The sequence below is a fragment of the Herpailurus yagouaroundi genome, unplaced genomic scaffold, assembly GCF_014898765.1.
Source record: "Herpailurus yagouaroundi ecotype Mexico unplaced genomic scaffold, PumYag 166, whole genome shotgun sequence".
In the NCBI taxonomy this organism is placed as follows: domain Eukaryota; kingdom Metazoa; phylum Chordata; class Mammalia; order Carnivora; family Felidae; genus Herpailurus; species Herpailurus yagouaroundi.
Window position 1 is genome coordinate 35,260,587 of NW_024412407.1, and position 27,993 is coordinate 35,288,579.

Here is a 27,993-nt window from a genome sequence, read left to right on the forward strand (position 1 = left end):
AAGCAGTTTCTCATATCTCCTATTTACCCTGCCAGTTACTCTGTGAAAGTTACCCTCCCCCCTTTTTATAGATGAGGAAAACAGGCCGAGAGATCAAAGAATTCAAGGTGACTCGAAAAATGAATCCAAGACCAGTGCTTCTGCCTAAATCTCACTCTTTTTACTGTTCTGTGCTCACACAAACATATTTCAGTATTGCAAAACAGACCACTTGAGATTTCTCTGGTGAAGATATTTTATTTTTCATAAAAATATAATTGTACAATGCTCTTCAGAGAAAGAAAATACCCTTAATGCCCCCCAATACCACATGGATTAATAATCTTCCTCTCTTTCAAAACTAAATATGTAATTGATAATATGCAACTGATTTCTTGTGAAATATAGCATTGATGTTTTAAATTTCTTTGCCTTTGTTTGAACTAAAAGTAAATCCAGTTTAAACCTATGCTTTTTGTAATGAACCAAATCAACTCTATCATAATTCAAAGATGATGAAATAAAATGCTAAATGGTGATGCTGATAAATACTGTCAAGTAGCTGAAAAACAGTGATATGAATTTGCTGCAGTAAGACAGATTCTGATTTAGATACAACAGACAGGTTTTAGACGAAATAGAAAAAAAAATTTAAGAACATCAACTATCTCCTAAAACGTGACCTGGCCAAACTTATTCCATCTTATATTCAGTTGCTCTAATATATGGCAGGTCTATGCTAAGTTAATGACAGAATATGACTGGTCTAAATACACAAATATATACTTTCCCCTTACCTTCCTTTCTTTGGGAACAACAACAACAACATTACTCTTTTTACTCAGGGAGCAAAAAGAACAGCGCTGATCCAGAGGGACCGAGCTCAGTGATTCTCTCCCCCTCTTCTGTTCTCTCTCAGCCTGTATGTTGTCATTACAGAAAGTGAGAGATGCTAGGATTTCAGTATTGCTGCTTCCTAACTGGAATGGGAAAAGAAATGCTCCAGCTGTTTTAATCAGTGACATTTATTAACATGCTTCAAGTGGCCAAAGCGTGCAGCCAGCACAACACCCAAAGCAATCAAAACATTCCTTTTTAAGACCAAGAAACTTTGTCTTGGTATGATCTACTTTAAAATACCAAAAAGATAGGTTTAGGAATAAACTTTATATAAGTTGTAATTTAACTTTCATCCAAAATTACACATCCTCTACCTGAGGACAAAGTCACTGCTCTTGTAAAGATACTGGGGGTGGGGACAGAGGGTAGCTCAAATGACCCTGTACTTTAAAATTACAACCAGAGAAGAAATACTTCAAGCACAATGGAGACATTCCATTGAAGAGCCACATTCATTTCGGAATGTTTGCTTTGAAAACAACTCTTCTGGGGAATTCAAAAGGTACTGAACAAAAAGCAACACGTAGTAAATCTTGGGTTGTTTTGCAAAATAAAAATATACATTTGAGTAGACCAGATGGCAAAACCATACCCATTACAATCTGAACACTATATTTAAAACACTTAAACTCTGAAGGTCTGGATATTAACTATCCTCAATCTATCTATATTTGTGATCCTAGAAAGACATTAAATACTCTTAAACCCCCAGTCCTCCAAAACACAGAGAGACCCAACAGGTTGGGCTAGTGGTATATCAGTAGTCACACAGGACTAGACTAGATCTGAGTTTGCAACCTACACACAAGAGATCTTCAGGAACGTAGGCTAAGGGGAAGCACTTTATTGAAACATGGCCTAAGAGAAGAGGGGAGAGTACCTTGTAATCTGAAACTATGTGGTCCATCTCTTGTTCCACCTCAGTCTGGAGTATGATGCCTCCTCTTAAACTGCCATTTCGTAACAAAACATACTGTGTAGAAGCCAAATATTTGCCTCGGTAGAGCAAAGAACAATTATAATTTAGCAGCAACAGAGAACACAATTCCTGATTTAACTATGGGACAGAGAAGAAAGAGTGATAAGGTGTCTCACTGGGGAAACTGAAAGATACCTAGTCTATTTGCATGTAAAATATTATGAGCTTGATTCCTCAGCCATTGCTCTGTTGGGTAGTCAGGAAGAAGGTCAATGTAGCTGTAACCGGAGCTGAAAAGAACTACTCTGCCGTTCTGTGCTCCCACCAGGCCATCTGGCCGTGGTGCTGTGACAACTCTAGCTCAGTGCTTCATTCCAGAGTGTAGACACGGTCAGGGCCGAACCAGAGGCACACCCACAGTGTGTTTCTTCCTGGCTCAGAACACATTCATCACGAAGCTCATGTCAGGGGAGAAACTAAGTGTTCTGGTTATGCCTACAGCCATTAGATCTACTAGCAATTTCTCCCTCATTTTGTTCCAGATCTCTTGAGGCAGAAACTCGATCTCAGCAGCTAATTTCATCCTATATTCTTTAGAAAAAGTGTCTGAGTTAGTTGACTACACAAGGAAATGTGTGTGAACATTCACTCCTACCCTCCCCACATACATATATAGACATACAATAGAAACACATACATACATACATTCTCTAAGTTGTCAAGATGGTGTATGCTGATGAAATGCCTAAAGGGTTACTTCTTGCTTAAAAAGAAAATTTGACTAATTATTCTCCAAGTATGGATTAGGCCCTAGCAAACTTTTATAAATATAGTTCGAGAAGACAGCAACGAAAGTTTTAAATAGAGGCTGTCTTGAGGGCTTTCCTGATGGATTTTGTTAACACGTACATTATTCAAAACAGGCATATCATTATGGATTATAAAAATAGAACTGTATATATTTGTTAATACATATTCACAGCTTATGCTGGAATGGCTCACAGGAGAAATCATGGTTCATGCAGAAAATAAACATTACTCAAGTAAATATAAACAAATAAGATTAGGTCCATTAAGGCTGAGAACTTAATAATCAGCCCATTTGGTTTCTCTTTGTAGGGCAGTCAAAAACATAAAAGAAGGTGACACCTAAACATACATACACATACAATGACATGAAATACATGGAAAGAATATAAATTAACCAATAAAGCAATGTGGAGTTAAGGTGCAAAAATACAATCTTCACCCACTTCTCTCTACTCCTGTGTTTTCAAGCATTACAACATGTTAACTGCCACCGGTGGCAATACCAACCAGAACAGGTCTGAATGTTTATAAATTTTCTAAGTGTTGAAAGTTAAAGCAAAATCCTTTGGAATCTATGATCACACATTTTGGTAGAAACTGCAGATTTACAGAGATGACTACTGAGCAGTAGGTAGTAAATGGAGCCAAGAAGTACAATCTTGCCCATTCATCCTCCATAGGAATCAGAATATTGGCTTCAATCAGCTACTCATCATTTTATATAATCTTCACCCTAAAAAATAAATCATAGTTACCAATGTAAGAATGTTTGTAAGTCAATGAAGTTTGTTTAATCTGTTTTAAAATGTATACATTTTTTGTTTGTTTAGGATCTACAGAAAGGCTTTTTAAAAATACAGATTGCAAGAAAATTGAGCTGTTTTGGCTTTTTTTCATTAATTCAATTTAGATTAAAACAAATGCGGGGCGCCTGGGTGGCGCAGTCAGTTAAGCGTCCGACTTCAGCCAGGTCACGATCTCGCGGTCCGTGAGTTTGAGCCCCGCGTCGGGCTCTGGGCTGATGGCTCAGAGCCTGGAGCCTGTTTCCGATTCTGTGTCTCCCTCTCTCTCTGCCCCTCGCCCGTTCATGCTCTGTCTCTCTCTGTCCCAAAAATAAATAAACGTTGGAAAAAAAAATTTTTTTTAAACAAATGTTACCTCATGTAATAAAAGCTATCAAAAACCAAACCGTTCGCTTTTACAAAAATATTTTAAAAGATAAAAAATTTACAGCATTTTCTTATAACTGTTTCAAGTGCTCCCAAAGCAATCACAATGATAAAGAAACCAATCCATGACATCTTCATTATAAAATCTTTACAGTGTCTTCAACAAATGGTCCTGGAACAATTGGATATTCACATGCAAAAGAATTAAGTTGGACCTCTAACTCATACCATATAGAAAAATTAACTCAAAATGGATCAGTGACCTAAAATATAAGAGCTAAAACCATAAAACTCTTAGAAGAAAACATAGGGGTAAGGTTCTTCATGACCTTGGATTTGACAATGGATTGTTAACATATGACACCCAAAGCATGAACAACAAAAGAAAAAATAGATAAACTGGACTTCATCAAAATTTAAATGTTTTGTGCACCAAAGGACACTATCAAGAATGTGAGAAGGGGCGCCTGGGTGGCTCAGTCAGTTAAGCGTCTGACTTTTAATTTTGGCTCAGGTCATGATCTCATGGTTCGTGAGAGTGAGCCCCGCATCAGGCTCTGTGCTGACAGTGCAGAGCCTGCTTGGGATTCTCTCTCTCAACATAAATAAACTTTAAAAAAAAAAAAAAAAGAATTTGAAAAAAACAACCTACAGAATGGGATAAGGTCTAGAATCCGGGAAAAATATAAACTCCTACAACTCAACAACAAAATGAAAAACAACTCAATTAAAACTTAGGGAAGGGGGGGCGCCTGGGTGGCGCAGTCGGTTAAGCGTCCGACTTCAGCCAGGTCACGATCTCGCGGTCCGTGAGTTCAAGCCCCGCATCAGGCTCTGGGCTGATGGCTCAGAGCCTGGAGCCTGTTTCCGATTCTGTGTCTCCCTCTCTCTCTGCCCCTCCCCCGTTCATGCTCTGTCTCTCTCTGTCCCAAAAATAAATTAAAAACGTTGAAAAAAAAAATTAAAAAAAAGAAAAAAAAAAAAAAACTTAGGGAAGGGACTTAGACATTCCTTCAAAGAAGATATACAAATGGCCAACAAGCATATGAAGAGATGCTCAACATCATTAGTCTTTAGGGAAATGCCAATCAAAACCACAATCAGATACTACTTCACATCCTAGGATGGAAGGCTATAGTTTTTAAAAATAGAGGGGCACCTAGCTGGCTCAGTCAGTGGAGCATGCGACTTTTGATCTCAGGGTTGTGAGTTCAAGCCCCATTTGGGTGTAGAGATTACTTAAAAATAAATTTTTTTAAATAAGGGAAAATAAAAAGAGTTAGCAAGATGTACAGAAATGGGAAGCTTCATATGCTGCTGGTGGGAACGCAAAATATATCAGCCACTGTGGAGAACAATTTTTGGTTCCCTTAAAAGTTAAATATAAAATTACCAGAAGACTCAGCAATTCCACTTCTAGGTATATAACCAAAAGAATTGAAAACAAGTACTCAAACACCTACTTGTACACTCATGTTTCATATCATACTGTTCGGGAGAAACAAGCATCAACAGATGAATGAACAAATAAATTGTGGTACACATACCTAGCAGAACATTATACAGCCATAACATGGAATAAAGTACTAATATATGCTACAGTGTGGATGAACCTTGAAAATATACTAGGTGAAAACAGCCAGACACAAAAAGTCACATATTGTATGTTTCCATTTGTATGAAATATCCAGAATAGGTAAATCCATAGAGACAAGTTGCCAAGGGCTGGAGGGAGGGAGTAAGAACAAGTAACTACCTAATGAGTTCAGGGTTTTCTTCTGGGGTGATAAAATGTTTTATAACTAGATAGAAGTGGTGGTTGTACAACACTGATTGTACTAAATGCCTCTGAATTATTACTTTAAAATGGTTAATTTTATGAATTTCATGTGAATTTCACCATAATGAAAAAAAAAACCCTGCAATGATGGGCTCCTGTACTAGATACAGCCTGGACTAGGTGAAGACAGGTTTTTCCCATTATAGCTGTGTGACCCTGGGCGTCTTAACCAACCCCTCTGCTATTTCTTCATCTACAAAATAAAAAGTGTCATTCCTTAACACAATTATTGGAGGAAAAACATAAGATAAATATAAGTGAAAGGATTCTTTAGGCTGTAAATCAAAATACAAATAAAATTCTTATTAACAATAACTAGAATGTATACTCCCATTTATGGACTAAGTTTACTTTAAAAATTTTCCATACATTTTTCAGTTGCTGTTCATCGAGCTCATGTAAAATTCATCTCAATATTTAGAATCTAACACCATTTCACTTGCTTATTAGTATATTACAAATGACATCAACATTTTATTTAATGACATAAGGAAAGTGGTCAATGGAAACCCTACCTTAAAACACTCCTCTAAATATAAACTCTCCCACTCATGGTACTCACAGGAATTGCTGTTAGCATCTGTCTTCCCAGCTTTCATGTGCCTGCTTGAGTTCTGCTGAGATTTGCTCTGCTCTTCTCCAGTGAGTAGGGCCTTTATTTCAGAAGGGATTTTTCCTTGGTCCATTGCCATGCACCACTGCTTGTACTGAAATATGTAAAATATATTTAAGTAACATTTTACTAGTCAGAGTTCAGGAACCAGGGGTGGAAATCCCAGACAGAAAAACTCCCGTAACTAGAGGCACACTGGCTGGTGGGAATCCTATCCCTCCACTGTATTTCCTGTTTATAACCTAGGACATGTATGAGGCCTGCCATCTTTCAGAAGAGGGTAGGAAACTGCTGCTGAATCTTCTAGTGATAAACTGTGGGTAGTGCTCAGATTAAGAAGGCCCTTCTGGGGAGGTGCCTGAGTGGCTCAGTCGGTTGAGCATCCAACTCTTGATTTCGGCTCAAGTCATGATCTGGCTGTTTTGTGGGTTTAAGCCCTGCATTGGGCTCTGTGCTGTGTGTGAAGCCTTGGAATTCTGCTCTCTCTGCCCCTCTGCTACTTACACTCTCTTGCTCTCAAAGTAAATAAACTTAAAAAAAAAAGAAGGCTCCTCTGGTTAAAAGATTCTCTCTTCCTAGTGTGCCACTAATTAGAATTCATCTCTTTTTGCTGTCACATTATCATTTCTACTCCTAAAATAAATAATTTTATAATTTCCCTTCTCTTTCATAAACATTCACTAAGCATCTGCTTTCTGCCAGACTGTGTAGTATGGACTTTGACGTATACAAAGATCAGTCAGTTCAAAGATCATGCCCTCAAGTAGCTTCCACTGCAGAAGGTAAGAAATAACTTGCAGCAGGAGTCAAATTCAATATATATATTTTTAAATCTATTCAATAGTGTTTATCTGGACTCTCTTCAGACCCCAACCTTATTTTCTTACCATTTAAAATGCTGAGGTCCTAGTTTTGTGATGATCATAGTAGTATTCTCTCTCGTCTCCAACCTGTCACCTCCTCCCCTGAGCTTATAGTGAGATTTCTATTCTCTTTTACATTTCTACAGCCACCACCCAAAGTCTGGATGAATAAATGACCAAAACATGACAAATAAATAAATCAATATGCTGAAACACAAATGGTATATATACTATGCATATTGTTACATATTGTTATATTGCTTTTTCCACTTAGCAATATATTGTAAATGCCTTTCTACATTAGTAAATATACATGTGCATTGTGATTTTTACTGCCTGCAAAGTAGTCCAATTTATGAATGCAGTATAATTTAACTAATCCCCTATTATTGTACATTTGTGTTATTTTCCATTTTTTTCCTTCAAAAACAATCCCTCAGTGAAATAGTCAGTCACATTCTGCTCCCACAAGCTACTATGCAAAACTGCTTCCTTGCTTACGTCTTGGCTAACAGACTAATACTCTTTCCCATATTTGTCAAACACATACGTGAAAATTGGTACCTTCATATTTTAATATATATTTCTTTGACTACTAAGCTTAGGTTGATTTTTTCAGGTGTTTACTGGCAGACTTTCTTACCATTTCCAGTTCCTCTCTGAGGGCACATATGGCTCTTTCCCGACTGGATACCAACTCTTCCAAATACTGGTATCTTAGTTTTTTCCTGGCCCGGCATTCTCTTGCACTCTGCCGGCTCCTCTCAAGTTTTGCCTTCAAGTCAATTTTGGCTGGCTTCCGACCACGTTTGCCGGGCTTCTTAACTTTACCTCCAACCACCTTTGCCAAGAGAGAGAAGAATTTTTTCTTTCAGTTCTGTTTCTAGGAAAGTGACTATGGCTGCACATTAGCAAGGAAAACATTTACAAATAATAAATGAAGCCTATGAAACTAAGAAAGCATAATCCCATGACATGCCTCATGAGTCTTTGCTTCATGTTATTGTTTTCTTTCTGATACTTCTAATACTATGAGTGTGAGAGAAGAAATTCTGTAAGTTTTCATTATTTCTTCAATGATAAATTTTAAGTCATTTAACAGTAAATTTTATGAACCATGTATGGCTAGATGCTACAATCTAAAAGATGGCCACTGAATATTGTGTTCACAAAGAATTTCTGACTTGTGAAAATAATAGGTAGAAAAATCAATATTTAAAATTATAGGGGTGCCTGGATGGCTCAGTTGGTTAAGCATCTGACTTCGGCTTGGGTCATGATCTCACAGTTTGAGAGTTCGAGCCCCATGTCGGGCTCTGTGCTGACAGCTCAGAGTCTGGAGCCTGCTTCAGGTTCTCTCTCTCTCTCTCTCTCTCTCTCTCTCTCTCTCTCCCTGCTCCTCCCCCATTCACGCTCTGTCTCTCTCTCAAAAATAAATAAACATTAAAAAAAAAGATTTAAAAATTTTAAGTTCAGTGTAATCTCAACCTTATAAAACACATAGAAGAAAGGATGTTTATTAAAAATTCAATGAGGATTTCTTTGACAGCTTTCTCTCGTCTATATTTTTTATTATTTCTAAATGTTTATAGTTAGAAAAAAACATAAAATTTGTACAAAAATTGTGTGTGCGTATATATATACATTTCATATATATATATATATATATATATATATATATATATATATGTATCCTAAGAAATTTGGCTATGAATTCCCTCTTCAACATTGATGAGCCCAAAGGAACACACAGAAGTCCCTGACATCTTCAGGATAATTCTCTCCTGATTTTAGAAGCCTGTAATTATAACCTTAGACTGTCTCAGGAGATTTCAACTTGCTCCCACTGGTCATAAGACATCTTTTCAATATCTCTATTCATTTACCTGCACAGGCACAATTTTTTGGTGACTAGCAAAGTAATTTAATCTTCTTCATTGTTTAGCTTTGGAACCTCCCCAAGTTCTTACACAAGATGTAACTATGAGGTAAATGTGATGATTTTTTAAATACACGAACCTGAACTTGTACATCAAATAAATTTTCTTTAAAGCAATTACCTTGAAAGGGGTTACATTTATTCCAAAGAACAAGCTTTTTGGGAAAGTGCTTTTAGAGCTAGTTTCTTACAAGCTACAATACAGTCGAGTTGGCCTCAGATTATCTACTTTATCTGACAAAATTCTGAATTATGTCTAGTTCTTTCTGAAAACTACCCTCAGAAAATAAAAATGACATAACTTCAGTATTCTGAAAGGAATACTGCTGAGGAATACTGCTGAGGCTTTAAAGGCAATTATAAAAGAGAAGATGCAAAACTCAAATACTGACAAATCACTGGAATAAAGTAGGGGCGCCTGGGTGGCTCAGTTGGTTAAGCATCTGACTTCAGTTTGGGTCATGATCTCACAGTTCATGAGTTCAAGCCCCGCGTTGGGCTCTGTGCTGACAGCATGGAGCCTAGAACCTGCTTCGGATTCTGTCTCCCTCTCTTTGCCCCTCCCCTGCTCGTTTTCTCTCCCTCCCTCTCTCTCTCTCTCTCTCAAAATAAATGAACTTAAGAAAAAAAAAAAACTCTTAAAAAAAAAAAGTAGAAGCATTCCCAGTAACAAAACTCAAACTCAATATTCATGTGGGTATAAAAACTCTCATTTGCTTGTTTGTTGCGATCACTATTAATATCACACATGAACAATGCCCAATACCCTATAAAGATCAGATCATTACTAAGTATAATGGTTAGGTTGAAAGCCAAACTGTAAATATGAATGAACCACATTGACTAGACCCTGTGTCATATAACATGATGGCCAACCACTGCATCAAGCATTTTATAAGGCAGCTCTGAAATGAGACTGAATTCTCTAAGACTCTGGGGAAAAAACTTTCTTTTCCACCACTCTTGTAAAGCTAGCTGCTTCAGTATTCCCAAATTAGTTTCAAAAACAGATCTTTTAAGCTTTTTATATTATACACCATGTTTTTATTCCAACATAATAATATACACCTCAGGAAACTGCACAATTTTAATAAAATATTTTGAAATCATCCTACATTAAAACAAAGTATATTTGCTATTGCTAGTTTTTAAAAAGCAATATATTTACAGCATAAACTCGAGTCTACAGAGACATAAATGATAATCATATCTATTCTTTATGTAGTAAAGTGAATCATCAATCATACAACACTGTAATCTAATACTTCGAATATTGCTGTTTTTAATTAATTCAGGAGAGGCTGCCTTTGAGAAGCCAGCAAGAGGACACAGTGTACTTAAGAGACTTCAATGATTTTTGAAACAAACTGAGCACGGTCATAAAAATCAAACAAAAGTTATATCCTTTTGTTTAGTTTTCATGATAGTAAAATTATTTCACTACCTTTTTTTAAATTAGAAAGCAGAGTAAATGAATCCAGGGTTCCTGTATTTTATGTCACCTCCTATAAAATTACGTTAAAACCATATGTTTAATTTTTCCTCAATGGTAGACTGAATTTTTAGCTTTTGGTGTCAGCTAAAATCTGATTAGTATACCAGTTTTCAAGAGAGGTACGTTGCAGGATTACTGTAAGTCTTAAGTATAAAAGCACCAGGTAAAGAAAAAGGTATTATACAAATGTGGGTTAGTAGACTACTTGCCTTAACAACTGAACTGCATATATTCATAAGCCATAATGATTAGGGGAAGCTTGGGAGAAGTTAGTGAAAGGAACCAGAAACTAAAACTGAAATCAGTCTCACAAATTCCTTAAATATCTCTGGCCAAAAAGCATTCTTACCAATTTTCATTAAATTTTCACAAACTCAGTGACAACCATATTGTCCCTTTGCTCTCCTATTTCTTCTGTGAGGAAGCACATTAATGTTGCTAAGTAAAAGTACTGATTTTTATGCACCAACACAAACTCCAAAGAAAACTATGAAAATAATATAAGATTTAGCTTTTTCTATTCTAGTCTTATTTCTATTGACATAGAGCCACATGAAAATATAAATAGCTGTCTTTAAAACAGTGGAACCTCTTTATCCATTACCCATTTTACTCCCCCAAACACATTTGTGAGCTGGAAATAGGAAGCCCCAAGGGAAACACTCAGAAAGTCTGTCTCCCTAGCTCTCATATAAAGAAACTTGCCAGCCATTGATTTTTTCCTTACTCTCCAGAGAATTTATTACACAAAGGTAAAATAGTAGAGATGCTAGATTTTAATAGGGCTTTTGCAATACCACATCTGTCTTCATTATTATGTTTAAAATGTTCAAGTCTGTTTATTATAAGCAAGTAAGAGTGAAGGTCCTACTTTTCTGTTAACTACCTGTTTTTTTATAAACACTTTCTCCATTGAGACAAGCTAAAACTGGATGTTCTGATTTTTAGAAAGTAAGCACCAGGGACTGTCATATAATTCTTAGTACACAGCAATAACTATCTAATAAATATGGCAGATAAAAAGACAAAAGACATTCCTAAGTAACTAATGGGTCAAAGAAGAGATCACAAGGGAAATTAGAAAACTACTTTGAAATGAAAAGAAAACACAACACACCAAAACTTTATGAGATGCAGCTAAAGCAGTGCTCAGAGGGAGCTGTAAATGCTTAAACTAAAAAGAAGATTTGAAATCAATAACCTAATTTTCCACCTTAAGAAACTCGAAAATGAAGAACAAATTAAATCCCAAGCAAGCTGATGGAAGGAAATAACAAGTATCAAAGCAGACATAAATAAAATAGAGGTTGGTAAAACAATAGAGAAAATCAATGAAACCAAAAGTTTCAAAAAAATCAACAAAATCAACAAACCTTTGGCTAGACTGGCCAAGAGAAAACATTCAAAATACTAAAGTCAAGATGAGGGGCGCCTGGGTGGCTCAGGCATCCGACTCGATTTCGGCTCGGGTCATGATCTTGGGGTCGTGGGATTCAAGCCCTGTGTTGGGCTCCGTGCTGTTAGTGTGGAGCTTGCTTGGGATTCTTTCTCTCCCCCTTTCTCCTGCCCTCCGCTGCTTGTGCTTATACTCTTTCTCTCAAAATAAATAAACTTAAAAATAAAAAGACTGGGTTAAAAAAAAAAAAAAAAAGACTGAAAGAGACATCATCCCTATCAACTTTACAGAAATAGAAATGGTTACATGAGATACTATGAAAAATTATATGCCCAAAACAAGATAACCTAGAAGAAATGGACAAATTTCTAGAAAGACACAAAGTAGCAAAACTGACTCAAGATAAAATAGAAAATCTGAATAGACCTATAACAAATAAAGAGATTGAATTAGTAACAACAACAACAACAACAAATTCCCACAAAGAAAAGTCCAAGTCACTTCACTGGTGAATACTACTAAACATTTAAAGAATTAACACTAAGTTTGTATAAACTCTTCCAAAAAACAGAAGAGAAAACAACATGTCCCAATTCATTCTATGAAGCCATTATTAGCTTGATATCAAAACCAAAGATACCATAAGAAAACTACGACCAATATGTTTTCCGAATATAGATGCAAATATACTCAACAAAATGCTAGCAGATTGAATCTAACAACATATAAAGAGGATTTACACCATAGCTATGTGCAACTTATCACAGGACTAAAGGTAGGTGTAACAACCCAAAAATCAAATACTGTAATAATAGATCATCTCAAAAGAAAAAAAGGGCCAAAGTTACATTTTCTTCACAAAAGACTCAGAAAAAGCACCTGACAAAATCTAACACCCTCATATGATAAAAACAAAAAAACAAAAAACAAAAAAAACAAAAAAACAAAAAACCACTCAACAAACTGAATAAAGGGAACTTCTTCAACCTGATAAAGGGTATCTATGAAACACCCACAGCTAATATCACACTTAAAGGTAAAATATTGAAAGCTTTCCCCCCAAAGATCAGGAAAAAGACAAGGACCTTGCCTTCTCTCATTATTTCTATTCAACACTGTATTGTATTAGAGGATCTAGCCACAGCAATTAGGCAAGAAAAAGAAAGAAAAGTCATTCATACTGGAAGGGAAAAAGTAAAACTACTTTTACTTGAGGATGGTATGATCTTGTATGTAGAAAATCCTAAGGAATCCACAAAAAACTATTAGTGCTGATAAATGAGTTGAGCAAGGTTGCAAGAGACAAGATCTATAAACAAAAATTAGCTCTGAACAATGAACAATCTGAAATGAAATCATAAAGACATTCATTGAGAATAGCATAAAAACATACCATTTAGAACAACATTTTAGGAGCACCTGAGTGGCTCAGTCAGTTAAGCATCTGACTCTCGATTTCGGCTCAGGTCATGATCTCACTGTTCGTGAGATCAAGCCCCAGGTCAAGTCGGGCTCTATACAAACAATGCGGAGTCTACTTGAGATTATCTCTCCTTCTCTCTCTGCCCCTCCCCTGCTTGCTCTCTAAATAAACATTTAAAAAAGGAACAGCATTTTATTGAGGGTATTTGCATCTATATTCAGAGAACATATTGGTCTATAGTTTTCTTATGGTATCTCTGGTTTTGATACATGCTATAATATTGGCCTCATAGAATGACTTAGCAATAATTTAACAAAAAAAAAAAAAAAAACCCTGCAAACCGTATGCACTGAAAACCACAAAACATCATTATAAGAAACTAAAGATCTAATAAAAAGAAAGACATTCCATATTCATGGATTGAAAGACTTAATATTGTTAAGATGACAATATTCCCCCAAATTGATCTGCAAATTCAACAAAATCCCAGCTGGGGTTGCCTGGCTGGTTCAGTTGGTAGAACATTTGACTCTTGATCTTGGGGTCATGAGTTTGATCCCCATAGTGGGTGCAGAGATTACTTTAAAAAATACCAGCTGCCTTTTTGCATAAATTGACAAGATAATTTAAAAAATTATATGGTAATAGAGGGACCCCAAATAGCCAAACAATTTTAAAAAACAAAAAGGTGGAGGGCTTGACTTACTGATTTCAAAATTTATTAGAAAGCTACAATAATCAAGGTAATGTGGTACTGGCACAAGGGTAGACACACATATCAAATGAAAAAGAATTGAGAATCTGGAAATAAACCTTAGATTTATGGTCAACTGATTTTCAGTAAGGTGCCACAACAATAGAGAAACGGGAAAAGAACAGTCTTTTCAATAAATGGTGCTGGGACAACTGAATATCTGCAAGCAAAAAGAATTAAGTTGGACTCCTACAACATGCCACATACAAAAATTAACTCAAAATAGAACAAAGGCCTAAATGTAAGAGCCACAATAATTCTTTTTTTTTTTAATTTTTTTTTTCAACGTTTATTTATTTTTGGGACTGAGAGAGACAGAGCATGAACGGGGGAGGGGCAGAGAGAGGGAGACACAGAATCGGAAACAGGCTCCAGGCTCTGAGCCATCAGCCCAGAGCCTGACGCGGGGCTCGAACTCACGGACCGCGAGATCGTGACTGGCTGAAGTCGGACGCTTAACCGACTGCGCCACCCAGGCGCCCCATAGCCACAATAACTCTTAAAGGAAAACATAGAGATAAATCTTGTGACCTTGGATTAGGCCACAGTTTCTTAGATATGACACCACAAGCATACTCAACAAAAGAAAAAAATTGGACTTCAAAATTAAAAATTTTGTGCTTCAGGGGCGCCTGGGTGGCTCAGTTGGTTAAGCATCCGACTTTGGTTCAGGTCATGATTTCACAGTTGGCATGTTCATGCCCCACGTCAGGCTCTGTGCTGTTAGCTCAGAGCCTGAAGCCTGCTTCAGATTCTGTGTCTCCCTCTCTCTGCCCCTCACCCACTCATGCTCTCTGTCTCTCAAAAATAAATAAACATTAAAAAAATTTTTTTATGCTTCAAAGAACACCATTAAGGTCAACACATAGAATGGGAGAAAATAATTGTAAGTCATATGTATGATAAGGTATTTGTATCCAGAATATACAAAGAACACCTACAATTCAACAAAAAGATAAACTGTCCAATTAAAGTGTAGGCAAAGTATTTGAATAGACATTTCTCGAAAGAAGACATATAAATGACCAATAAACATATGAAAAACATTCAACATCATTAGTCATTTGGGAAATGTGAATCAAGGCCAAGAGATACCTCTTTATACCCACAAGAATGGTTATATGATAAAAAACAGCCAATAACATGTGGAGATGTGGAGAAATGGAACCCTTATACATTGCTGGTGGGAATATAAAATAGTAGCCACCTTGGAAAACCATTTGCATGTTCCCCAAAATATTAAACCTAGAATTACCATATGACCCAGCAGTTCTGCTCCTAGGTATATCCCCCAAAAGATGAAAACATATGACCACATAAGAATTTGTACAATGCATGTTCATAGTACCGTTTTTTTGTTTTTTTTTTTTTTCAACATTTATTTATTTTTGGGACAGAGAGAGACAGAGCATGAACAGGGGAGGGGCAGAGAGAGGGAGACATAGAATCGGAAACAGGCTCCAGGCTCTGAGCCATCAGCCCAGAGCCCGACGCGGGGCTCGAACTCACGGACCGCGAGATCGTGACCTGGCTGAAGTCGGACGCTTAACCGACTGCGCCACCCAGGCGCCCCACATAGTACCGTTTTTCATGATAGCTTTTTAAAAAGTGGAAACAACCCAAATGTCCATCAACTGATGAGTATATAACAAAATGTGGTGTGTCCATACAATGGAACATTCATTATTCAGACATAAAAAGGAATGAAGTACATGGTTCAACACAGATGAACACTGGAAACATTATGCCAAGTGAAAGAAACCAAACACAAATGGCCTCATACGGTGTGATTCCATGGAGCTAAAATGTCCACAAAAGGGAAATCGGTAAGAGATAAAAAGTAGATTAGTAATTGCTTAGGGCAGGGGAGGAGAGAATGAGGAATGACTGCTAAAGTGTTTCTTTTGTTCTTTTTTAAATTAACATAGTTTGCTTTTCAGAGCTGTTTTAGGTTTAGAAAAAATTGAGCAGAAAGTAGAGTTCTCACATATCTCCTCTTTCTCCACTCTCCCAGTGTCCCCTATCATTATTTTTTTGAGAGAGACAGAGAGACAGACACAGACAGGGGATGAGCAGGGGAAGGGCAGAGAGAGAAGGAGACACAGAATCTGAAGCAGGATCCAGGCTCAGAGCTGTCAGCGCAGATCCTATGTGGGGCTCGAATCATGAACTGTGAAATCATGACCTGAGCCAAAGCCAGACGCTTAACCGACTCAGCCATCCAGGCATCCCCCAGTGTCCCCTATTATTAACATCTTGTAGGGGTGCCTGGGTGGCTCAGTTGGTTGAGTGTCCAACTTCGGCTCAGCTCATGATCTCGTGGTTTGTGAGTTCAAGTCCCACATTGGGATGGATCTCTGCTGTCAGCACAGAGCCTGCTTCAGATCCTCAGTACTCCCCCACCCTTCCCCCATTCCCTCTCCCTCTCTCAAAAATAAACATTGAATTAAAAAAAAAATCTTGCATTAGTGTAGTACATTCACTATAACTGATGAACTAACATTGATATGTTATGAATAAATCCATAGTCTACATCACTCTGTGTTGTATGGCTCTCTGGATTTGACAAATGCACATATCGTGTATCTGCAATAAAGTATCATACAGAATATTTTCACTGCCCTAAAAATCCCATGTCCCACCCCTTCTTCCTTCCTCCAAAATGCTGGCAACCATTTATCTTTTTACTACCTTTATAGTTTTACGTTTTCCATAATGTCATATAGTTGGAATCACATAGTAGACAGCCTTTTTAAACTGGCCTCTTTCACTTAGCAATATGCAGGTAAGTTCCGCCATGCCTTTTTGTGGTTTAATAGTTCAGTTCTTTTTATTGCTTAATAACATTACTGGGGTGCCTGGGTGGCTCAGTTGGTGGGGTGTCCAACTTCAGCTCAGGTCATGATCTCACGGTCTGTGAGTCTGAGCCCCATGTTGGGCTCTGTGCTGACAGCTCAGAGGCTGGAGCCTGTTTCTGATTCTGTGTCTCCCTCTTTCTCTCTCCTCCCCCGCTCATGCTCTGTCTCTCTCTTCTCAAAAATAAACATTAAAAAAAAATTAAAAAAAAAACGATATTACATTACATGGATATACCACAGTTTGTTTACAAGGGTTTCTTTTTAAGGTAATGAAAATGTTCTGGGAAGATAGCAGTAACCATTGCACAACTCTGTGAATGTACGGTTGGCCCTTGAACAATGCAAGGGTTAGGAGCACTGATCCCCCAAGCAGTCACAATTCCACACAAAACCTAACTCTTAATAGCCTACTGTTAACTGGAAGCCTTACTAATAACATAGTTAATACATATTTTGTATATTATATGTATCATATACTGTATTATTACAATAAAGTAAGCTAAAGAAAAGAAAATATTATTAACAAAATCACGAGGATGGGGTGCCTGCATGGCTTAGTCACATCTGACTTCAGCTCAGGTCACGATCTCAAGATTCATAGGTTCGAGCCCCACATCAGTCTCTGTCTGTGCTGACAGCTCAGAGCCTGGAGCCTGATTCAGATTCTGTGTCTCCCTCTCTCTCTCCCCCTCCCCCACTCATGCTTGGTCTCTCTTTCTCTCAAAAAATAAATAAACATTAAACATTTTTTTTAATTAAAAAAAAGAAAATCATAAGGAAAATACATTTATAGCATGGCACTGTATTTATAAAAAACAAATCTGCATGTAAGTGAGCCCACATGTTCAAACCCATGTTGTTCAAGCGTCAACTGTACTAATAAAAATCACAGAATTGTACCCTTTAAAAGGATGAATTTTATGGGATGTGAATTATTTTTCAATAAAGGCATTATCTTAAAAAGACAGCTGTTATTAAAAAAATATGTGAACCTTAAAAAGCGGAAAGAATAATAGAAAAGGAAGAATCAATGTGGCATAGAGACACAAGCTTATGAGGAGAAAGAATATTACAGAGGGGAGGGGTCAAGCATAAGGGTTCTAATTTTGGAGCTTAAAAAGGCTGAGAATTAACATACAACGACTGGATCTAGCCAAGAAGGAGTTCCTGATAATTCTAAATTTAACCATTACAGAGAAAAAATAGAACTTAGCCTGCAAAGGCCTGAGTGTGGATGGCACAGGCTTCCCAGTCAACAGGTTTAACTTTTGTAGAAAGAGGAGCTGCATGCTCTCCAGGGGTTCTTATTAGGAAGGCTCCAGTGTCCAGATTAAACCCTATTCCAAAGATTCTTGGATCATTTTACTTCTAGCTTTTTAGGAGCTAACAACAAACACTTAAACTCAAGGCCAAACTGGAGTATGCAGGAAGAGAGCACTCACCATGGACAAGGCCTTGAGTGAGGCACTCTACCTGTATATCTCATGTTATTTCACACCATTTCAGTGAGGGAAAAGCCATCTTCTTCAGGTAAAGAGGGGAAAATTATTTCCTCTATTCAACAACCATTTACTGAACACCTGCCATGTCCCCAAATTCTGTGAAACTCCAGGAATATTGATATAAGAACATAGGGTCCTAAACTGTAATGTATATAGACTCATAAGATGCAGAAGACATGAAAAAAGCAATAACATAATAAAAGACAGGATATCAAGATATACAGGAGTGATGGTGGTAGAAGGATACATGTATACACACACATACCCACACACAGATATGCAAAGTGATCTCTTTTTGTTTTATAGATGGCAACATTTTAGTTCAGAGAATTTCAGTGTCAGAGCAGCGTCTAGGACCTAAGACCCCTGATTTGCATCATAGCAACTTGTCACAAGGTAACTCACTATCATAAGCATAACTATTCCCCTCCAGATTTCATGGTAGGACTCATTAACTTGATCACATCATGCCCTGCAAAGGCTCGAAAACTGACAGGTGCTTTATAGGCACTGCTCTATTAATGCCATATATCTTTCATTTACTCCAGCTCACTGTGGCATTAGGCACTTGATGGAGGGTGGTGGTGAGGAGGTTAACTAACAAACTTTCTCATTTTATGCTTCCTTGAAATCTCCCTCTACTATTGTGGCTCTCCATACCCACCAACTGAAGTCATGCCAATCTATTCCTTTATAAAATCTGAGTTAGCGCTTCTTCTCTCCTCCTACTGCCTATATTAGTCAGAGCTCTACTCACAGATTATCACAATAAGTTCTCAGTAGGGCTCCCTACCATCTCTCCTTTTCCACTCCCACCTTCCTAGTTAATCCATCCTGCAAAGAGCTACCAAATTAACCTTTCTTTTCAGTTTATTAAAATAACGTTGGTGTATTTTCCTTCATTGTAAAAACGCAGTATCTGATCATTACAGAAAGAACAAACTCCCTTTGGCCATGTCACTCTCCAGCTCAAGAGAAGACCTCTGACTCAGCACTGCTTACTAGGTCACTATATCCAGTATATCACTTTCCTGTGGCTGCTCTAACAATTACCGCAAACTTGGTGGTGATGAAAGCAATAGAAATGTATTCTTTCTGTTTGTTCTACAGGCCAGAGTCTGGAAGGACGGCACTACTTCTGGAGAGCACAGGGGAGAATCCATCCTTGCCTCTTCCAGCTTCTAGGAACTATCAGCATGCCCTCATTTGTGGCCACGTCAATCCAATCTCTGCCTCTGTGGTCACACCGCCTCCATATCTGTCTGCCAAATCTCTCTCAGCCTTACTCTTATGAGGACACCTGTCATTGGATTTAGGCCCCACACAGATAATCCAGGATAAATTCTTCCTCTCAAAACCATTAATTTAATCACACTCCCCCACCCCCACCCCATAAGGTAATATTCACTTTTACCATATAAGGTGATATTCACAGGATCCAGGGATTAGGACACAGATATTTCTTTTCAGGGGCCACTAGTCAGCCCACTATATCCAGGCTCCTGCTAACCAAGGCAATCTTCTCTTTCATTATTCCCCAAAGGGGAATCATATCTAGTCATGCCTCCTTAGGACCTTGCCTCATCCCCTCCATTCCCATCTATTCAATATCGCCATTTCTCTAAATGTTCCCTCCACCTCTCTACCATCCAGAATGGCAAATGTTATGCTTTCTTTGGTTAGGGGATCAGCTCTAGCCTTCTTTCTCTGAAGCTCTCCCTGACAATCACCGTCTTCCCATATGTCATTTTTCTTCTCCAGATGTCTGGAACATATACTGAACACACTGAATTTATATGTTATATTGCTTTTTGTTTGTTTGTTTTTTGGTGGCCTCACAGATTTAAGTTCTATCTCCTCCAGGTAACGTGAGCTGCTCGGGCACAAAAGCTGTGTTTTCTGCTTTCCCAATCTCCACTGTATCCAGCCCTGAGACAGGCTAAATTTAAGAGGCATTTATTAAAAGACTGATAATTGAATGAATAAATGCAAAGAAAAATTAGGACTATTCAAAACTGACTGAAATCGATGTCATTATCAGGACTGCCAACTTATAGAAGCTATAAAAAAAAGAAAAAGAAAATGAAAAAGAAAAAGAGAAAGAAAAAAAAAAGCTCCCTCATAAGGGATATAAAATCTGAAAAACCAATGAAGAACTCTTAACTATTTTACCACCCTTTTTGCACTTACTTACATCCTAACGCTCTAATTCTTAAGGCAACTCATAAAAGTTTCAAGCTGTTAAGTAAGTCTAAGAGGATTATTGCATGTACATGAAGTGGCAGCAACAGCCCCAGCTAAAGACAAAAAATAGCAAGGGGGTTCACTTCACTCTTTTTAAAACGTAAAGTGAAAAGTTATCTCCAACTGATTAAAGAAAAATAAGATAGATAGGAATGTACCCAGCTACTGCTCTTTACCACTGTAAAGAAAAAACAGGTAGCTGCATTTTCATTTGGTGTTAAGACTCCCGTAACTTCCTTCACAGCTGTGGTTAGGCCTTTTATTTACCAGATCTTCAGAAACAAAAGTCTAATCACATCTTCCTGCTGCTAACCTTTCTGCCAGTTTTTCTAGTCAACGGAAGGAGAAAGAAGATAAAGTAGGCCTCTCTGAACTGAGAGTTAACTCCTGCCTCTCCTCTCCCAACACCTATGCCTGTTTGAAGCTAAATATAATACTACATAGATTTCAGCAATGCCTGAAACTGTTACAAACTGACTCACTAGGAGCGGGTCTATACCTAACTGTCTTTGCTTCCCCGCCCACCTCTTTCTCAACCGCTACATTTTCGCTTCTACCCTATCACTCCAGGGAAAATTCTCTTGCTAGGATCATAAATAATCCCCTATTTTCCAAATAGAACGGATACTCCTCCCCAACCCCCCCTTTGCTGTTTGACTTTTTTTGTGGCATCTCATATTAAAGTCCCCTCTTTAAAATTTTCTCTTCCCTTAGATACATGGCAGAACTGCCTTCCCCCTTTTTTTTCTGGTTCTCCTGGATCACTAACCCTCTTTATTTTGCGGAGTTCTGTTCCTCAGCCTCTTCTGATCATTCTAGTCCAGGGTTCTGTCTTTTTAGCTCTCTCTTCTGTCCACATTCTTCATCCCTGAAGGATTTTATGCATGCTACATCAACCACAACCCAAATTACAATAGCCTCAATATGGTCTTCAGCTCAGGCCTTTCTTACGAGCAATCTAAACTGATGAGGGGCCAGAAAGGACTAGCATTTACTGAGAACCCGTGATGTACTAAGTTCTTCTGATATGGGCTCACATATATACAGCTGACTCTTCAACAATGCAAGGGTGATGGGTGCCAACTTCCGAACAGTCAAAAAACCATCTGTAACTTTCACTACCCTGCAAAACTTAACTATTACTAGACTACTGTTGACTGGAAACCTTCTCAATAACATAGTCAATTAACACACATTTTGTATGTCATATGTATTACATATTGTAATCTTACAATAAAGCTAGAGAAAAGAAAATGTTAAGAAAATCATAAGGAAGAGAAAATATATTTACAGTACTATATTTATTTTCTAAAAATCCACGTGTAAGTAGATCTGGGCAGTTTAAACCTATGTTGCTTAAGGGTCAACTGTTCATTTTTTAAGTAAGCTTTACGCCCAACGGTGGGGCTTCAACTCACAGCCCCAAGATCAAGAGTCACATACTCTACCAACTGAGCTAGCCAGGTGCCCCAAAGGTCAACTGTTATTACATTTAATTCTCACAATAATTCATTAAAATTTTATTAATCCATCCAGTGAAGAAATTCAGTTTGGAACAGATTAAATAATCTGTTCAAAATCATAACAGCTTGAAAGTGGTAGAAATGAGATCTGGTCTTTGGTTATATGCCAAAATCCATGTTCTTCCCTAATCGGACCCTCTGCCTCTAGTCTTATGCTGGTTCCTACATCTTTACCCTAATCCATTCTCCATATAGCCATTAGCATTTTTTTCCTTTAAAAACACAAATCTGATATTGTCACCTCCGCTTTAAAATCCTTTGATGGCTCCCCAACATCTATAGCCTTGGTTTTCAAACTTCGGCAAGCATATGAGCCAGTCAACTGGCGAGCCTAATTAAAATTCAGATTCCCACGCCCTATTCCCAAGATCCTGGGTCAGCAGGTGTTTCTTTATTCCACATTTTGAAAAAATACTGACCAAAATGTGTTAGCTTAACTTGCCAGGCATATCATGATCTGGCCCCAGATTATTTTTCCAACCTTATCTCTGCCTACACCTTTACTTATGCTTTATGCTCTAGCTTAGGAGTCAGCAAACGACAGCGCTGATGGAAAGCAAAGCCCAGCCTATTGACGGTTTTGGTAAATAAAGTTTTATTAGAACACAGCCACACCCAGTCATTAAATCTGCCTATGGTTACTTCTGTGCTAAAATGGCAGAGCTGAGTAACTGCACCAGAGACCACATGGCCAGCAAATAATTACTATCTGACCTTTTACTGAAAAATTTTTAATTCCTGCTCTAACTTCTACCATAGTACTTATTCAGTGCAATATGCTTTATTTAGTACAGGCATCTACTCTTACTGCTCCAAAAGCACTTTACCTCTATTGCCCTTATTTTATACCTCACTATATTGTAATTATTTTTCTTTCTGTCTGCTTAGCCCACTGAAATGTAAGTTTCCAAGAATAGTTATAAACGTTATCACTTTTGTGTCTCTGTCTAGCACAATGCCTTTACATATTATGTGTCCAACAAATATTTAATGAATTAATGAATAAACAGACTTTTCTGAAAACCTTAGGAGAGTGAATTGTTCTAAATAAGGATATGTAAACTTAGATTTCAGCTGGTTTCTGTAGTATTAAAATTGCTCCTTAGGGTTAAACCATCTTTTGAGGTACCTTAGTTAAAATATGCAGGCAGTATAGGGGTGCCTGGGTGGCTCAGTTGTTTAAGCATCCGACTCTTGATTTCAGCTCAGGTCGTGATCTCATGGTTCCTGAATTTGAGCCCCACATGGGGTCTGTGCTGACAGTGCAGAGCCTGCTTGGGATTCTCTCTCTCTCCCTCTCTGTCCCTCCCCTGCTCGTGCACTCTTTCTCTCTCTGCCTCTGTCTCTCAAAATAAATAAACTTAAACATTTTTTTTTAATCTTAAAAAAATATATGCAGGCAGCCTAGAGAGGAAAGGAAGGTACATTAAATCTGTCAGAGATTTGTTTAGTAGATGAGCTGGCTCTTCTGTTTTAGTCTCGTGGAAAGCACTGATGAAGAGGACGGAAGAAAAAGCAGAGAATGTCTGAGTTTTGTGGCACTGCTCAAGGAAGGTGGTTCCAACTGTAGCAAAAGATGGATAAAGGGTCAATAGGAGGGACTTCAGGGGCCAAAGGACAGGTCCAGGAATGTCAAAGAGATTCTTTGGCCAAGTTAAAATTTTTGTGAGAACCAACACTACTCAGAACTGAATGGAACAGAAGACCTTGTCTTCTTACCTAAGAGGTAAGGAAGGTGTAAGAAAACTCATTTTTAGAAAATCGTGTGTAATACAGGTAGACAGGAAGAACGATGGAGAACAGTATTCATATTAGCATATTTTGGCCAGTGTCTGACCCACTCTCTTGTCAGTCACTCAACTGAAGCTTGGTGCCCTAAACTGTCAGGCAATATAATATGGTAGTCTATTACCAGCTTAGTCTGAGGCAGGAACATATCTAGTCTAGGATATTTCAATTTGTATTAGTCATTCATTCAATAAACATAGAAGTCAAATGTAAAATAAAAAGTAAGAACCTTCTATGATCAAAGCCTCTGAAAATAACATACGTTAATTTTCTTTGTAATTGGATGCAGCATATCAGGAGGAAGCTTTCATAAAAACAAGCACTTTTTACTAGTAGACATGCAGGTGGGCTCAGGAGACTATCTTTCTCACAATCTGACAGTTAAATGCAGAGTTTAAGTTCATTTCAAGCCCCATCCCATTGCCCTGTCCCATTGGGGGCATAGTTAGGAGCAAAGGGTAGTGTAGGTATAAATATAAACATGGCTCCAAATGTTATGCAACAGCGTGCAATTAAGAATTGCTAAAATGAGCATCTCAGGTACCTACTGCACTGTGTCAACTACCAAGGAAGTCACTCCTTGGTGATGATAACATTTTTTGTGCTTACTATATGTCAGACTCTGTATTCAATGCTTTATGATAATGTAGTACCTCTAATCCTCAGCAAAGCCTGTGAAAAAGGTATTGGCCATTTAACAGATAAAATGGAAGCTCAGAAAGGTTAATTGGCCAAGATTTTTCCTTCCCAACTAGCTTAGTAGAGATCTACTCAGTCAGTGTTCGATCTCTGCTACTTAACACTTTCCCAAGCCCCCACTTTTAGATGCCCAATCTATCTCTTGCTTTCTTTTTGCTATTTGCCATTGTCTGTATACTCTGGGTGGTTGGCTCAATAGAACACATGGATTAACAAAGCCCAGGTACGTCAGGGCAATCTCCTTAATGACACTCTGTCCCCACTTCCTTCAGTCACTATTAACAAGTACTCTATGCTGTGTCAGGCACACTGCTAGTCGGTTGAAAGGCAAAGCTGCACTCCCATTCAAATCTGTCCTACTCTGACTCCAGAAAGCTGGACGGCAGAATGTGGAGAGCTCCTGGAACACTCACTTGTTGCCACTGATGAAAACAACTCAGAATACAGAATCTTTTTAAAGGGAGGTCCTCACATCATCACCGTCTTCTCCTGACCTGCTCATTCAACTACTGTCTCTCTAGAACTGCAGCTCCTGCCCGCTTCATCCTCTTCCCGTTCCCCTGGCCTTGCTGTTGGCCAGTCTGTCATCCTTTCTGCCCTCCTGTCACCACAATTCCAGGCCCCAACTCTCACCTTCCCTTATACAGGAAAAAAGGGAACCTGAGACTCCATCACTTAAACATAATGAGAGGGGAAATGTGTTTTGTGTGTAAGTACATGTATATGCTAGGAGGAAAATACAATTTTGCAGGACTGTAACAACTAGAGCACAGAGAAAGGCAGGCCTGGGAGCTGCCAAAGACTTGTTTAAGGGCTGTTTCATACTGCCTGACTGCTGGAAGAGCGGTCCAGTCTTGCTGTACATGGCATTTAAATATTACTCATCCACAACTACGATATGTACTCAAAGTGAAAGTAGTGTATTTACAGAGGCACTATCCATCCAGAGACCTCTGAAGGGATTTCCTTCTGCATGATCATTAAAGATTTAAGAAACTGCTGGTTTCTAAATACTCTCATAAAAACAATCAATTAAAAAGAATGAGAACTGAGTTCGTTTTGCTTCCCTGTGAACCCTACAGGAAATAAATTATGGATAGTCTACCCCCCAAATTTAACTTCACGCTTTTAGGGAAAACAATACAATTTTATACCCTCCACCACAGTTTGCTAGTTTTAGAAATAACTCCTATGTGATTTTATAGGCAAGTCAAATAACTCAAAATCCAATGTATTTTTCTTGGGACTTAATTTGAGATTACCAACGACTTTGAGAAAGTTATCAAATGTTTCAAAGGTCTGAAAAGTAAACTAAAAATTATGTAGAATATACTGTGAGAGCCTCAAATTAAGGAAATTAAAGAACAATGTTATTTTAGCATCCTTAAAGAGCTGTAACATTATTTTCTACAAAAGAGAAGGGATATGGTATTCAGATTTACTTTCAAAATCAATACTGAACAGTCAAGCTAGCAAGACTTTTATGGAAAATCATTTTCTAATGTTCCTGGAAAACTTTCAGAACTCCCTCTTTCTGTCTTGGAAATATCACTTCCTATTAGGGTTTGCTACTTCACAAGCAAACTGTTTCTCTAGGTGAGTCTCAATTTCAGAGTACTGCAGTGGGCTTTCCCTTCATTTATCACTTTTCTCAGAGCCTTCTGCAAGAACGGGAAGAGGCGATAATGTAGACTAACACAAACAGCACAGAGAAGCGAGAAGTGTTTTCATTCTAAGGATGGGTGAAACAAAAATGTGACCGCAGCAAAGTGTTACTGGTTAAGTGGAGGGGGACAAGAGCACCCAAACAAAGGAAAAAGCTAGCATGAGCAGTATGCCAGAGCCTGTGGAAAGTAGGACCTCTGAAAGGCAAAGAGAAGGAGTAACTTCTACTTCAAAGACTGGCAAAGTCTAGCAGTCTGAGTCCTTAAAAAAAAAAAAAAAGTCCAATTTCTTAAACATGCCAGAACATCAGTAAGCTGATGAGTAATGAGCTGACCATCCCTATATCTTCATGAAATAAAACTGGACAACACTAATGTGGATAGACAGAAAGACAGGGTATACATAAACTATGTGAATTACCCAATTATGAATAATGCCTGCTAGAATCATAGGGATAAGTGATTTTTTTTTTTAATGGCAAAAGACGGATGGAAGTGGAATATTAAGATACATTACCAAGAAGGAATTCACTACTTTTCCTAGAGAAGGCTTTCTAGAGGAGGTTAGATTCTGGACGAATAGCAACAGGAGCTTCGCAGAGTGTTCCAACCAACCACAGGAAAATAGCTCATAGGGGGAGTGAACTGATTATATGAATGGGGCATTGAGTAAGGGAGCCTGAGAGAAGAAAGGGGAACCTTCAAGGGGAATAGGGCTGGTTCAGGGTGCCCTAATTAAGGTCTCCACACCGGAGAAAGTGTGGGAGAGGGCCGGGGAAGGCAAAAAGAGAAAACACGGTAGTTTCTTCACTTATCTCGCTAGGCAAGTCAAGGACTAGGGTTTGCGCTACCTGGAAAAGCTGACAAACAGGCTTGTCCGGGGAGTGAAAAATTTCCAGAGGAGAAGGCCCTTTCTGGAAAAACACAGCCCCCTGTTGCCTGAATTCCTGGCTGGGTACAGGGGGTAACAACTGGAGGCGCAGGGATGTCTAAGGCAGGTGTTTCCCGGGTGTTGGCGAGGCTACCAAGCTGAGGTTCGGCGGCGAGTCTAGCACTTAGCGACAAGCAGGCGGCGGCGGCGGCGGCGGCGGCGGCAGCAGCTGCGCGTGCAAACCACAGGACTTACCTTACTGTCATCCATCTCGGCGGACAGGCCGGCCTGGCCAGGCGCTCCCTCCCCCTCCCCTCTCCCGGCTCAGCCGGCCTGGCCGGGCCCGGCCCCCGCCCCGGGGGAAGAAGGGGATATGGTTCTGACTGTCTCCTCCTCTCGCCTAACAGTTCGCTTCCCTGAGGCCACAGTCACGGGGACGAGGGACCAGTTCAGGAATGACAGAGCGGACCCTGGAGGCGGCCCAAAACGCCTCCCTTTGCCGCCGCCGCCTCCTCCTCCCCCTCCATGACAGTCTCTGGGTGTGTTTACAGACTCCCTGGAGAGCCGCCCGGACGGGAGGGTGGGCGGGAGTACTGCACGCGGAATGGCCTCGTCAGTTGCCGTAGTCGGCGGCATTCTGGGGATTGTAGTTTTCCCTAACGCACCGTCTGCAAGGCTGACTAGGAAGAAAACTACAATGTCCATATAGCCTCAGCAAGGCGTCTGTTTTCCTCTTGCTTCTTT

At 38.7% G+C, this 27,993-nt stretch overlaps 1 protein-coding gene across 1 annotated transcript; it reads right to left on the reverse strand.

The window, feature by feature from the left end:
• Positions 1-217: 217 nt before the first annotated feature.
• CREBL2 (cAMP responsive element binding protein like 2) lies at positions 218-27,803 on the reverse strand. Its single transcript, XM_040488895.1, has 4 exons — positions 27,505-27,803; positions 7,737-7,934; positions 6,180-6,324; positions 218-3,341 (listed from the first exon to the last, which is right to left on the reverse strand). The coding sequence occupies exons 1-4, from the start codon at positions 27,517-27,519 to the stop codon at positions 3,337-3,339; spliced, it is 363 nt and encodes a 120-aa protein (XP_040344829.1). The 5' UTR covers positions 27,520-27,803; the 3' UTR covers positions 218-3,336.
• Positions 27,804-27,993: the final 190 nt, after the last annotated feature.

Coding starts and splice junctions, on each gene's coding strand:
- CREBL2 (XM_040488895.1), bottom strand. Junction 6,325..7,736: donor TCAGAGAGGAACTGGAAATG/GTAAGAAAGTCT, acceptor TACATATTTCAG/TACAAGCAGTGGTGCATGGC.